The 14,085-nt window shown below is 37.5% G+C and overlaps 1 protein-coding gene across 9 annotated transcripts in view; it reads right to left on the reverse strand.

Moving 5' to 3' along the window:
* Positions 1 to 14,085, reverse strand: part of LOC110467281 (rho guanine nucleotide exchange factor 7-like) — a 108,012-nt gene that overhangs the window by 26,135 nt on the left and 67,792 nt on the right. For all 9 annotated transcript variants that reach the window (XM_021524372.1, XM_021524355.1, XM_021524347.1 and 6 more), the window contains exons 10-13: positions 13,535 to 13,615; positions 10,474 to 10,623; positions 7,175 to 7,259; positions 221 to 348 (exon numbers count right to left, since the gene is read on the reverse strand). In XM_021524372.1, the coding sequence (XP_021380047.1) occupies positions 221 to 348; positions 7,175 to 7,259; positions 10,474 to 10,623; positions 13,535 to 13,615 (444 nt within the window). The remainder of the gene's footprint in view (positions 1 to 220; positions 349 to 7,174; positions 7,260 to 10,473; positions 10,624 to 13,534; positions 13,616 to 14,085) is intronic.

The raw sequence follows: 14,085 nt of genomic DNA on the forward strand, positions 1-14,085 counted from the left end.
GGTGAGAGACCTTGACATACCTGTAAACTCTGAGGTTTGGTGGTCTCTGAGGTGAGTGACCTTGACCTACCTGTAAACTCTGTGGTTAGGTGGTCCCTGAGGTGAGTGACCTTGACATACCTGTAAACTCTGTGGTTTGGTGGTCCCTGAGGTGAGTGACCTTGATATACCTGTAAACTCTGTGGTTCGGTGGTCCCTGAGGTGAGTGACCTTGACATACCTGTAAACTCTGTGGTTTGGTGGTCCCTGAGGTGAGTGACAGGCTGACTTGTTGTTTTAAAGCTTCAACCCATGAGGTAGCTTCTGTGTTTGTTCCACAGGTAACAATGATCTCCTCTATCATATTCCCTGTAACAGCAATGATATCACCCATCACACTACTAACAATGATCTACTCCATCATATTCCCTGTAACAGTAATGTTATCCCCCATCACACTACTAACTATGATATCCTCTATCATATTCCCTGTAACAGTAATGTTATCTCCCATCACACTACTAACAATGATCTACTCCATCATATTCCCTGTAACAGTAATGTTATAACCCCTCACACTACTAACTATGATATCCTCTATCATATTCCCTGTAACAGCAACGTTATCACCCATCACACTACTAACAATGATCTACTCCATCATATTCCCTGTAACAGTAATGTTATCCCCCATCACACTACTAACTATGATCTCCTCTATCATATTCCCTGTAGCAGCAATGTTATCTCCCATCACACTACTACCAATGATCTCCTCTATCATATTCCCTGGAGCAGCAATGTTATCTCCCATCACACTACTACCAATGATCTCCTCTATCATATTCCCTGGAGCAGCAATGTTATCTCCCATCACACTACTACCAATGATCTCCTCTATCATATTCCCTGTAACAGCAATGTTAGCACCAATCCCACTACTAACAATGATCTCCTCTATCATATTCCCTGGAGCAGCAATGTTATCTCCCATCACACTACTAACAATGATCTCCTCCATCATATTCCCTGTAACAGCAATGTTATCACCTATCACACTACTAACTATGATCTCCACTATCATATTCCCTGTAACAGCAATGTTATCACCCATCACACTACTAACAATGATCTCCTCTATCATATTCCCTGTAACAGCAATGTTATCACCCATCACACTACTAACAATGATCTCCTCTATCATATTCCCTGTAACAGCAATGTTATCACCCATCACACTACTAACAATGATCTCCTCTATCATATTCCCTGTAACAGCAATGTTATCACCCATCACACTACTAACAATGATCTCCTCTATCATATTCCCTGTAACAGCAATGTTATCACCCATCACACTACTAACAATGATCTCCTCTATCATATTCCCTGTAACAGCAATGTTATCACCCATCACACTACTAACAATGATCTCCTCTATCATATTCCCTGTAACAGCAATGTTATCACCCATCACACTACTAACAATGATCTCCTCTATCATATTCCCTGTAACAGCAATGTTATCACCCATCACACTACTAACAATGATCTCCTCTATCATATTCCCTGTAACAGCAATGTTATCACCCATCACACTACTAACAATGATCTCCTCTATCATATTCCCTGTAACAGCAATGTTATCACCCATCACACTACTAACAATGATCTCCTCTATCATATTCCCTGTAACAGCAATGTTATCACCCATCACACTACTAACAATGATCTCCTCTATCATATTCCCTGTAACAGCAATGTTATCACCCATCACACTACTAACAATGATCTCCTCTATCATATTCCCTGTAACAGCAATGTTATCACCCATCACACTACTAACAATGATCTCCTCTATCATATTCCCTGTAACAGCAATGTTATCACCCATCACACTACTAACAATGATCTCCTCTATCATATTCCCTGTAACAGCAATGTTATCACCCATCACACTACTAACAATGATCTCCTCTATCATATTCCCTGTAACAGCAATGTTATCACCCATCACACTACTAACAATGATCTCCTCTATCATATTCCCTGTAACAGCAATGTTATCACCCATCACACTACTAACAATGATCTCCTCTATCATATTCCCTGTAACAGCAATGTTATCACCCATCACACTACTAACAATGATCTCCTCTATCATATTCCCTGTAACAGCAATGTTATCACCCATCACACTACTAACAATGATCTCCTCTATCATATTCCCTGTAACAGCAATGTTATCACCCATCACACTACTAACAATGATCTCCTCTATCATATTCCCTGTAACAGCAATGTTATCACCCATCACACTACTAACAATGATATCCTCTATCATATTCCCTGTAACAGCAATGTTATCACCCAGATGTTATCACCATTCACATTACTTACAAGGAGATCATTTCTATTATCTACTTTTCAAAATGAAACTGTATCAACTAAGGCAAAACGTCAATTTTGTTGCTATACACATCCATACTTTGAAAATCAGCAGCATCCCTGTGGTTATGGTCCAATCGTTGTCTAAAATGTTTGGACAGGTTAGCATCTTATGCTTAGTTATCTTCAACAGTCACGTTTAGAAAAATGCTTTGATAGGTTGATATTTTATCCTGTACAATCTATCAGGAATCTCTCTGTGTAGATTACTAATCTTATCTCAACTGCTTCCATACAAAAATTAGGAAACATTTTCTTTCCTAGCTATACTGTATTTAAAATGTACTCTACAGAAAATTGAGCCCACATGTTGATAAAACATAAAACTGACATAATGAATGTTTTAAAAGAATAGCTGCGGTTCCTAGCCATAACAAGGACCGACCAACCAGAATTAACTGGGGTTAATTTGTAAAGTGATACTGCTGAAAAGTTGAAACTCAAAATTTGTATGTGTTTTACACTGAAGCCGTGGGGTTAGGCGGGAACATAGGACTTGTGACCAGACCTAACACATTTTACAGCTTTACCGATACCTCGTGCCAAACTTTTAAGTGTTAAGGCTCCAAAAGCGACTCACACAAATTTAGCACTAAACATCTCATTTCCTCATTGGCATTTGGTTCCAAATTTTAAACCATTAAAACCATAATATTTCCTCTTTTTTTTTTTTATTTGGTTCTATATTTATCTAATGAAGATTATGAGCAGTCCAATGGCTATAAATATACAGGTTGCTCTGAAACCACAACATCCAAGACACTGTTTGGTGCCTGTAAACTATTGTAATCTAAATCCACTTTGAAATAAAGAGTTAGTGAAGCATGACTGTATGTAATAGAATGCTGTTATTTATGTAAACTATAGTATTTCCGTCCCACTGATATTTTCAATCCTGTCTCTTTCAAAATATCCCTGCCTTGTATTGCATCAACTTTACTGTATGATGGAGTAGTTGCTTTCAACTGTAATAACACGATAGGTTAAAGCTAGAAAGTATCTGTAAAACATACACCCCAGTCCCACTTTGCTGCAAATTCTAACCACAGACATTGAGTGGTTGAATGCAAAGTTTAAGTATGAAGAAGAAAATATAGGTCACATTGACCAGTACCATTCTCTTTAATCTTCTTGGTAATGATCTATGCATTGTCCGCATTCCAAACAGTAACACCCTAATATTTACATGATTCATAACATTTCACTACAAGAAATATTAACCTTAGATCTTCAGTGATGATAACACGACCACAGCACACTTACCACTTACACATAAATACAGGCTGCCAATATTTAAAACCATCATTTTTTTTCTCTCCAAATAGCAAAGAATGCATTTTACACTCCAGAAATTCAACAAGCAGGTATATACTGTATTCAACCTCTTAAACACCCCTTCCCTTCTAAGTGCCTCCTATCCTTTTTTATCATAAAGTGTTTCTTGACTTTATAATAAATTACCAACTTCAACAAAAAAATATCTATTACTACTATTTTTAAGAGTATTGGAAGGCTTGTAACAGTTCTAATTTGTCTCTAATTGTTAAATACCCAGTACAACTATTAGGGTGAATACAGTGCCCAGTAGAACTATTAGGGTGAATACAGTGCCCAGTACAACTATTAGGGTGAATACAGTGCCCAGTACAACTATTAGGGTGAATACAGTGCCCAGTACAACTATTAGGGTGAATACAGTGCCCAGTACAACTATTAGGGTGAATACAGTGCCCAGTACAACTATTAGGGTGAATACAGTGCCCAGTACAACTATTAGGGTGAATACAGTGCCCAGTACAACTATTAGGGTGAATACAGTGCCCAGTACAACTATTAGGGTGAATACAGTGCCCAGTACAACTATTAGGGTGAATACAGTGCCCAGTACAACTATTAGGGTGAATACAGTGCCCAGTACAACTATTAGGGTGAATACAGTGCCCAGTACAACTATTAGGGTGAATACAGTGCCCAGTACAACTATTAGGGTGAATACAGTGCCCAGTACAACTATTAGGGTGAATACAGTGCCCAGTACAACTATTAGGGTGAATACAGTGCCCAGTAGAACTATTAGGGTGAATACAGTGCCCAGTAGAACTATTAGGGTGAATACAGTGCCCAGTAGAACTATTAGGGTGAATACAGTGCCCAGTACAACTATTAGGGTGAATACAGTGCCCAGTACAACTATTAGGGTGAAAACAGTAAGTTTTATTCAAGATCTTACAACCTTTCCTTTTACCCATATCTAGAGGAATCATCAAGAACACAGCATCATATATAGGTACAGAGATTAGCAGTACTGCCAGCCCAGGAGAAATCAATTCTTCAGGCCCGCATTCCTGACCCAATTCATCACACCGTTCTACTTAAGTGTTATAAAAAGAAACAAATTGTGAAGGCTTAATGACTATGTAGTAAAACAGATATGACACTGATTTCTCCAGGTGTTTCCTATAAATGTGTTCCTTTTTTCATCAGTAAGAAATACATTTCAGAGGCTTTTGCAGTAAAATCTTGACAGAAGTCACTTTGTGTTTTACCAAATGTCAATTATATAATATTTACTGTCACATGTTGTTTTTTACTGTGATCTCTAGAGCTTTCATACAATCAGCAACAGGGTTAGAGGAATTGTTTACCCTATATAATAACAGTTACATGCTACCTTACACATTATACCTGTGATTTGTGTTACAGTTAAGGTTATATACTACATTTCACGATTTGTGTTAGAGTTATCTCCCTTAAGGCGTGATGCTACCTTATTAAACACAATGCCTGTAATTTGAGATAAACACTGTTACTAGGTATTAGTTAATCAGGTAAAATAGATTTGTGTCTGGTTGTGTAGCTTTCTAACAAGTTAATGAGTCGAAAATTACCATTCTTAAAAAAAAGTCAACAGCTTTCAGGGTTGCCAACTCTCACGGCGTGAGACAAAATCTCACGCATTCGTCACGCTGAGACGACCTTACTCACGCATAATAATGTCTCACACCACGTGAGCCATAAATCTCACGCATTCGAAAATATTCTCCCTGTATCCCACGCGAAGCCATAAATCGGCAATTTTTAGCTTGGGTCGTACAAAGGGAAATAACTCTTATTGCAACGTTGTGCTTTGGAAGTGAGCTGACGCAAGGTGTCGCTTTACATCCGGTGGGTGGGAACGAATGTAAATATATCGTAAGGTGAGTCAATCAATCAATCAAGCTGTTTTCGCTCCTAAACTTAATATTGAACGTACCTATCACACAGAAAAAGAAAGTTTTACTAATAATATCGTCGTGTATTAGGAAAGATTGTTTTTAGGTCGGGCCTTCACAAATATTAAGAGAAAACTATTCTTGAATCACGAACAGACAGTCGCTAATGGCTGATGAAAAGTTCAAAGTTATTTTTTGCAGTAAAGTGGCGTATATGATTTAACACACCAGAGACTTGTAGTAATAAACAATTTTAATCTGATGCGATGAAAAAATAACGAGTTTTCGGGAAGTGCTTTGGCATGTTGGATAGACATAGTACATAGGTAGTCCAATACATAATCATGCAACAAATCGGATTGCAAACGTGGTATAAATGCTAAGGGTCTTACTGTTATTTGTTGCTTAGGATAGTAGCCAGAAGTAATTGTAAAATATTTTTCCACTGTCAAATTATCATATTTTTTTTATCTTTCATGTTATGAACTTTTTCATGTTACTATGGTAAAGTTCTTACTTTTGATATGAACTGTTATTTTTTTAACAGGTCATGGAAATACAGAAAAAAAGACTGGTACCTGTTCTAGCCAAGGGTGGAATCGTTACAAGAAAGGCCTTTGATTATATAATGTGTTGCATTTCTGATGTCAGTTTTTTTTGTGTGATAAATAAAAATCTTTTATATATCTGCAAAAAATGTTTTGTTTTATTTTCCTACAAAGACCTTTAAGTGAAAATATCAACAATGCAGATGTTATAGTAGTCAGAGAAAGCCAGGATTTGTTTGATACATTTGTAAATGTTATCTTAACACCCAAAACGATGTTACACCGCGACACCGTCAAAAGTCTCACACATTGTAAACCCAGTGGAGGGAGATCTCCCACACTGGACTCCTAAAAGGTTGGCAACCCTGAGCTTTCCAAGAGCAGTATGTATACAATTTGTCTAATACCATATACAAATTGTTGCTATTTTAACTTGATATGGAATGAAAACTGATGACAACTTTTCTATATCATTTAAAATCACCATTGTAAATCTTAAACACTTTTCTTTTATAAAATTGAACCTAACAAACTGTTAAACACCAAACATAGATAGAAACTCATATGAACTGATCATATTTTCTAATTTAGATATGAGCTACATGCCTACACTATCCTGACATGTAAACCAGTAAATTTGATATATGTTGATGTGCATACCTAGTATCTGAAATGTAACTACACATATCTAATATATGAATGAGCAAATGTAACATGTAAATAGTATAACTGATATGTAAATGAGCGTACCAGTATATAATATGGATAATAAACACTACCTAAAATGTAAATGAGCAAACATAATATGCAAATGAATATTCATATTTGATATGTAAATGAGTATACCTGATATGCAAATAAGCAAACCAGATATGTAAATTAGCATACTTGATATGCAAATAAGCAAACATGATATGGAAACATACAACGGATAATGTACCGTATAATGAAAAAAATGTTTCAATGCACTAAGCAAAATGAACTTACCTGAAATTTCAAAGCTGAGTGACTCTTGATTTTCTGCCTCGTCCTCACACAGACATACACTCATACCACTGAGGGGTAGGGAACCCTGTGGAGGAACACCAATTAATTAGTAGCTCACACTGAAACACGGCACCTGTTACTCTCAACCTTGGCAGGCAAAAGGTCGAAGTCTCCACTGATCCAGATAAGGAGGGTTTGAGAGTGCTACAGAGTATGATTTTCCATATGTTTTAGGTGTCGGGGACTGAGTGTGGGTACACACACTGAGGCTGTGTGTAAACAATGCCATGTTATTACAGGGTGTGATCAAAATACACGTTTCCAACTCAACAGATGTCAACATTGGATCAGTCTCGCTCAAGTGCTTCAACAGATGTCACCAGTATCTCATTCTCAGCTAAGATGTTCAGCTTCAGATACAACTGATGCCGATTTAATTCCCAACATTTAAGGACGATTCTTTATCTCCAGCCATCGTTTACGCTGCTTTGCGTGATTGACATTCTAACATGTTCCTATATACACACATAGATATAGACCCCCATGACTAGCATTGCATGACATCATCAGTTGGAGCCTTCTCAGACGACTTTTATCAGTGTTATATTTTTATGATCCTTCAATACCTTGTAACATGAAATTATACCCAAGTATACACAGTGACACATTGTGTTAGAGAATACACAGTGACACATTCTGTTAGAGTATACACAGGGACGCATTGTGTTAGATTATACACAGTGACACAATGTGTTAGAGTATACAGAGTGACACATTGTGTGAGAGTATACACAGTGCCACATTGTGTTAGAGCATACACAGTGACGCACTGTGTTAGAGTATACAGAGTGACACATTGTGTATACTCTAACCCAATGTGTCACTGTGAATACTCTAACACAATATGTCTCTGTGTATACTATAACACAATGTGTCATTGTGTTAGAGTACGCACAGTGACACATTGAGTTAGAGTATACACAATGTGTCACTGAGTGTACTCTAACACACTGTGTATACTCTACCACAATGTGTCACTGAGTGTACTCTAACACAGTGCGTCACTGTGTATGCTCTAACACAATGCGTCACTGTGTATAGTCTAACACAATGTGTCAGTGTGTGTACTCTAACACACTGTGTATACTCTCACACAATGTGTCACTGTTTATACTCTAACACAACGTGTCACTGTGTGTACTCGAACACAATGTGTCACTATGTGTACTCTAACACACTGTGTCACTGTGTATTCTCTAACACAATGTGGCACTGTGTATACTCTCACACAATGTGTCACTGTCTATACTCTAACACAACGTGTCACTGTGTGTACCCTAACACAATGTGTCAGTGTGTGTACTCTAACACAATGTCTCACTGTTTATACTCTAACCCAATGTGTCTCTGTGTATACTCCAACACAATGTGTCACTTGGCATACTCTAACACAATGTGTCGCTGTGTGTACTCTAACACAGTGCGTCACTGTGTATGCTCTAACACAATGCGTCACTGTGTATAGTCTAACACAATGTGTTACTGTGTATACTCTAAAACAATGTGTCACTGTGGATACTCTAACACAATGCGTCCCTGTGTATACTCTAACTCAATGTGTCACTGTGCGTACTCTAACACAATGTCTCACTGTTTATACTCTAACACAATTTGTCACTGTGTATACTTTACCACAATGTGTCACTGAGTGTACTCTAACACAATGTCTCACTGTTTATACTCTAACCCAATGTGTCACTGTGAATACTCTAACACAATTTGTCACTGTGTATACTCAAACACAATGTGTCACTATGTGTACTCTAACACACTGTGTATACTCTCACACAATGTGTCACTATGTATACTCTAACACCATGTGTCTCTGTGTATACTATAACACAATGTGTCACTCTGTATACTCTAACACGATGCGTCACTGTGTATGCTCTAACACAATGCGTCACTGTGTATGCTCTAACACAATGCGTCCCTGTGTATACTCTAAAACAATGTGTCACTGTGGATACTCTAACACAATATGTCTCTGTGTATACTCTAACACAATGACACATTGTGTTAGAGTATACACAGTGACACATTGTGTTAGAGCACATGTCCCACTTCTACAAAAACTTCAAACAAACAACAAGTCCATTGGACCTATTTCAATTTTAATTTCCAAATTACCAGTGGCACCGTAAGATAAGATGATATCAAAGCTGAGGAAACCAGAGCACTTTCTCTGAAATCAGCCCTTCTTTCATAATCTTCAGAATGTAGGTCAAATGTAATGGATGTTTTCCTAAACATTACTGTATATATGCAATCAAAGTCACTGACTGTGGAGTGGAGAATTAACTCCTACTAGTTCCCAATTTGTTCTAACTGGTAAACTTTGTCAAATGTAGAATATGGTAAACAGGTCTTTTTTACCATTTCCTCACTCAGACCTGAACACAGTAACTCACTTTACCACCTCAGTGAGTAACTGAGCTGTTGACTCTCGAGTAGTGACTCACTTTACCCCATCAACGACAAACTGAGCTGTTGACTCTCGAGCATCAATGAGTAACTGAGTTGTTGACTCAAGAGTAGTGACTCCCTTTACCACATCAACGACAAACTGAGCTGTTGGCTCTCGAGTAGTGACTCACTTTACCACATCAACGACAAACTGAGCTGTTGCCTCTCGAGTAGTGACTCACTTTACCCCATCAACGACAAACTGAGCTGTTGGCTCTCGAGTAGTGACTCACTTTACCACATCAACGACAAACTGACCTGTTGACTCTCGAGTATCAACGACAAACTGAGTTGTTGACTCTCGAGCAATGACTCACTTTACCACATCAATGAGTTACTGAGCTGTTGACTCTCGAGTATCAACGACAAACTGAGCTGTTGGCTCTCGAGTAGTGACTCACTTTACCCCATCAACGACAAACTGAGCTGTTGACTCTCCCCCAGTGACTCACTTAACCACATCAACGACAAACTTAGCTGTTGACTCTCGAGTAGTGACTCCCTTAACCACATCAACGACAAACTTAGCTGTTGACTCTCGAGTAGTGACTCGCTTTACCACATCAACGACAAACTGACCTGTTGACTCTCGAGTATCAACGACAAACTGAGTTGTTGACTCTCGAGCAATGACTCACTTTACCACATCAACGACAAACTGAGCTGTTGACTCTCGAGCATCAATGAGTAACTGAGTTGTTGACTCTCAAGTAATGACTCACTTTACCACATAAATGAGTTACTGAGTTGTTAAATCTCGAGCAGTGACTCACCTCATACTGGTATCCGCTGAGTCGTGGACTCATGGACAACATGACAAGGACACTAGGAAAGAGGACGAAGATGCGGTCACACTTGTCTCCAGCTAGAGTCTCCACCTGGACATGGGAGAGGTGAACAACCTCTCCTAGCTTGGTCATCTCCTGTAACACAAACTCTCAAATTCTCACCTGTCCACCTACTACCTGTAACACAAATTCTCACCTGTCCACCTATATATATAGCTACTACCTGCGACACAAATTCTCAAATTCTCACCTGTCCGCCTACTAACTGTGACATGGTATCAGCATACAGGTATAATGCAATTTGATGGAGCTTTTAACCACCCATTTACATTTGTTCAAAAAAATGTATTGAGTGAATAGTCTGGATTTTCCTCTAATTATTTTTTGTTTTAAAAAAAACATTTGTAAAAGGAAAACAACAATGAAATGGCTCAAACATAGCTAACCTTGTATTTATACTGGTGATAAAATGTTGGGTACACTTACACAGCATTGAAATACATGTAGTGTAAGGTTTTCAGAACAATGTCAATGGAGGAGGGGAGGGGGGAATGCAGTTAGTGGACAAGTTATAAAATATATCAAGGAATTTGAAAAAGAACTGATTTTCAGCACAGTACGACTTTATCTTAATATCAATAACGTTACTATCACACTTAGTTGCCTCAGTATCAAAACTCCACTGGGCGCCCAACTCCACCAGACAGGTAAAGTCAGTGTGGAGAAGCTAACACCAATTCAATAATCAAATTTAAAAAAAGTCACACTTGGAATACATAAAACAATCCCCTCCACCTTTACGTAGCGTGCTTACAGTGCTAATAGAAAAGTTGCATTTATAATTGGGAGTGAAATGTCCTACTTACACAACAACAAGAGTTTCTCTTTGTGTCTGAACAATCATCAAATGTTTACACACATGTCAAATATCAGGAACAACAGCAGATAGACCAATAAATGAGATTTATCATAATGGAAAACAAATGTGACAACATTTTTTTTTTTTCAATTTTGATAATGTCAGTATTTCTACATTCACAGGAATATTCATACAAACCATAAATTCAATATTTTATAGAATATCAAAAGACCACAAAAGTATGGCCATACATACCTCACAATCTCTTAATTAAGTGAACCTTGTCCAGTAAGACAAGGCTGAACTACCTGATCTACTCAGAGCCTTATACCTGGTGTACAGGGCTGCTAGGTGTTTGTAGATAGGTGGAGTTATCTCCCTTACATGTGTCTGACCACAATTAACCAGCTGTGAACTGTCAGAGATAACCTTATCACATAAGTGCTACAGTATCCTTACTTTATGACTTTTTTTCGTACCAGGAATATGCATCTGACATACAATGTGAGCTGTACACTACCACATGTGACCACACCAGGGCAGACTGACTCAAAATAAAACTTCCAGAAATAATCCTCGCAAGACAAGTGGTTCTGTACAACTGATCAGTCAATCTTATTTATTTTACTGAATTTATTTTAAAACATGAAAGCTAATGAATGATTTCATCTTTTGCGACTGTTTTAGGAAGAAGCTTCAAATGAAGTGGAAGGGCTTTGGTAATCAGTGATCATCTAATTGAATTATTTACAGCTTCACAAGGACATCATTTGTACGTGATTATATATGTGTACACTATCAATTAAAACCTACATAAGGATATACACCAGCTTACAAATCATTCATGCAATGTTTGAAAAGTTGTTTGCAGAAATTCTCTCTAATAACATGAATTACTAATTAAGGATTACATTGGTGTTATCATGCATAGTTATAGTCCTCACAAAGTCCTAAACACAAAGTCCTAAACACTGGTTTACATATGGCTGTATCTGAAGGGAATTTTTGAGTCTTTTAAAGAAGGCAAAATAAAGTTACAGTAACATAGTACAAGGCCTTTAATAGAATGCGTTGTGTTCAGTCACGTTGCATGAATATCATAAATGCTTTTCAAACGAACCTTATTACTTACATCACAAGCCGGCTTAGTATTAACGTATTTATAAAGTAAAACCTGCAGTAACGGACCATACTCGGAAATGAAAAAGAAAATGGTCACTTTAATCCAGGTGGTCTCTTAATGGGGAACATTGAACAATAACACAGGTTAAGGTCTTTTAATGGGGAACACTGAACAATAACACAGGTTAAGGTCTTTTAATGGGGAACACTGAACAATAACACAGGTTAAGGTCTTTTAATGGGGAACACTGAACAATAACACAGGTTAAGGTCTTTTAATGGGGAACACTGAACAATAACACAGGTTAAGGTCTTTTAATGGGGAACACTGAACAATAACACAGGTTAAGGTCTTTTAATGGGGAACATTGAACAATAACACAGGTAAAGGTCTCTTAATGGGGAACATTGAACAATAACACAGGTTAAGGTCTCCTAATGGGGAACATTGAACAATAACACAGGTTAAGATATCTTAATGGGGAACATTGAACAATAACACAGGTTAAGGGCTCTTAATGGGGAACATTGAACAATAACACAGGTTAAGGTCTCCTAATGGGGAACATTGAACAATAACACAGGTTAAGGTATTTTAATGGGGAACATTGAACAATAACACAGGTTAATGTCTCTTAATGGGGAACATTGAACAATAACACAGGTTAAGGTCTCCTAATGTAGGCGATCATGAGCAGGTCAGACTTTTGACTGTGAATACTTTAATCATACACAGTGAGCCAATGACAAACTATGTAACACAGTCCATTTGAAGTCAGGTACAAAGTAATAACTTAGTCATTCAAATTAAATTTCTTCTGTTGTGTTAAGCTGGTTAAAAACTGAACAACTCAATTACTGAATATAAGGAAAGAATAACACAAAAGGACGGTATTATGTACACACAGAAATCTATGTGAAGGTGATGTTGAGTTACCACAATATTTAAGATATCCTTTTAAGTTACCACGGTATGATGACCAAAGCATCGGCAGCTTATATCAAGTCATATAAATGTGCCTGTATGAAGCTGACCAGCCATGTTTAGTAAGAGAGGAACCTTACCTCCCCCTCCCAGCCTTTTATTGCACTTGTTAATATTTCATACTCCATTTCCTTTAACTTCCTTACATCCATACATGCATTCTGTAAAACAAAGGAAAACAGGTTAGTTCACACATACACAGATATAATGAGCTGGTCTGTATACAAAAGATATATATATACTTCACTACCCTATACATAAATATAGACTACAATAGGTATACTTCACTATACCCTATACATAAATATATAGACTACAATAGGTATACTTCACTATACCCTATATATAAATATATAGACTACAATAGGTATACTTCACTACCCTACACATAAATATATAGACTACAATACAATAGGTATACTTCACTACCATATACATAAATAAGTACTCTGTCTGTAGTAAAACAGTACTCTGTCTGTAGTGAAACAGTACTCTGTCTGTAGTGAAACAGTACTCCGTCTGTAGTGAAACAGTACTCTGTCTGTAGTGAAGTGAAACAGTACTCTGTCTGTAGTGAAACAGTACTCTGTCTGTAGTGAAACAGTACTCTGTCTGTAGTGAAACAGTACTC

The sequence above is a fragment of the Mizuhopecten yessoensis genome, unplaced genomic scaffold (assembly GCF_002113885.1).
Source record: "Mizuhopecten yessoensis strain PY_sf001 unplaced genomic scaffold, ASM211388v2 scaffold1741, whole genome shotgun sequence".
NCBI classification, from domain to species: Eukaryota; Metazoa; Mollusca; class Bivalvia; order Pectinida; family Pectinidae; genus Mizuhopecten; species Mizuhopecten yessoensis.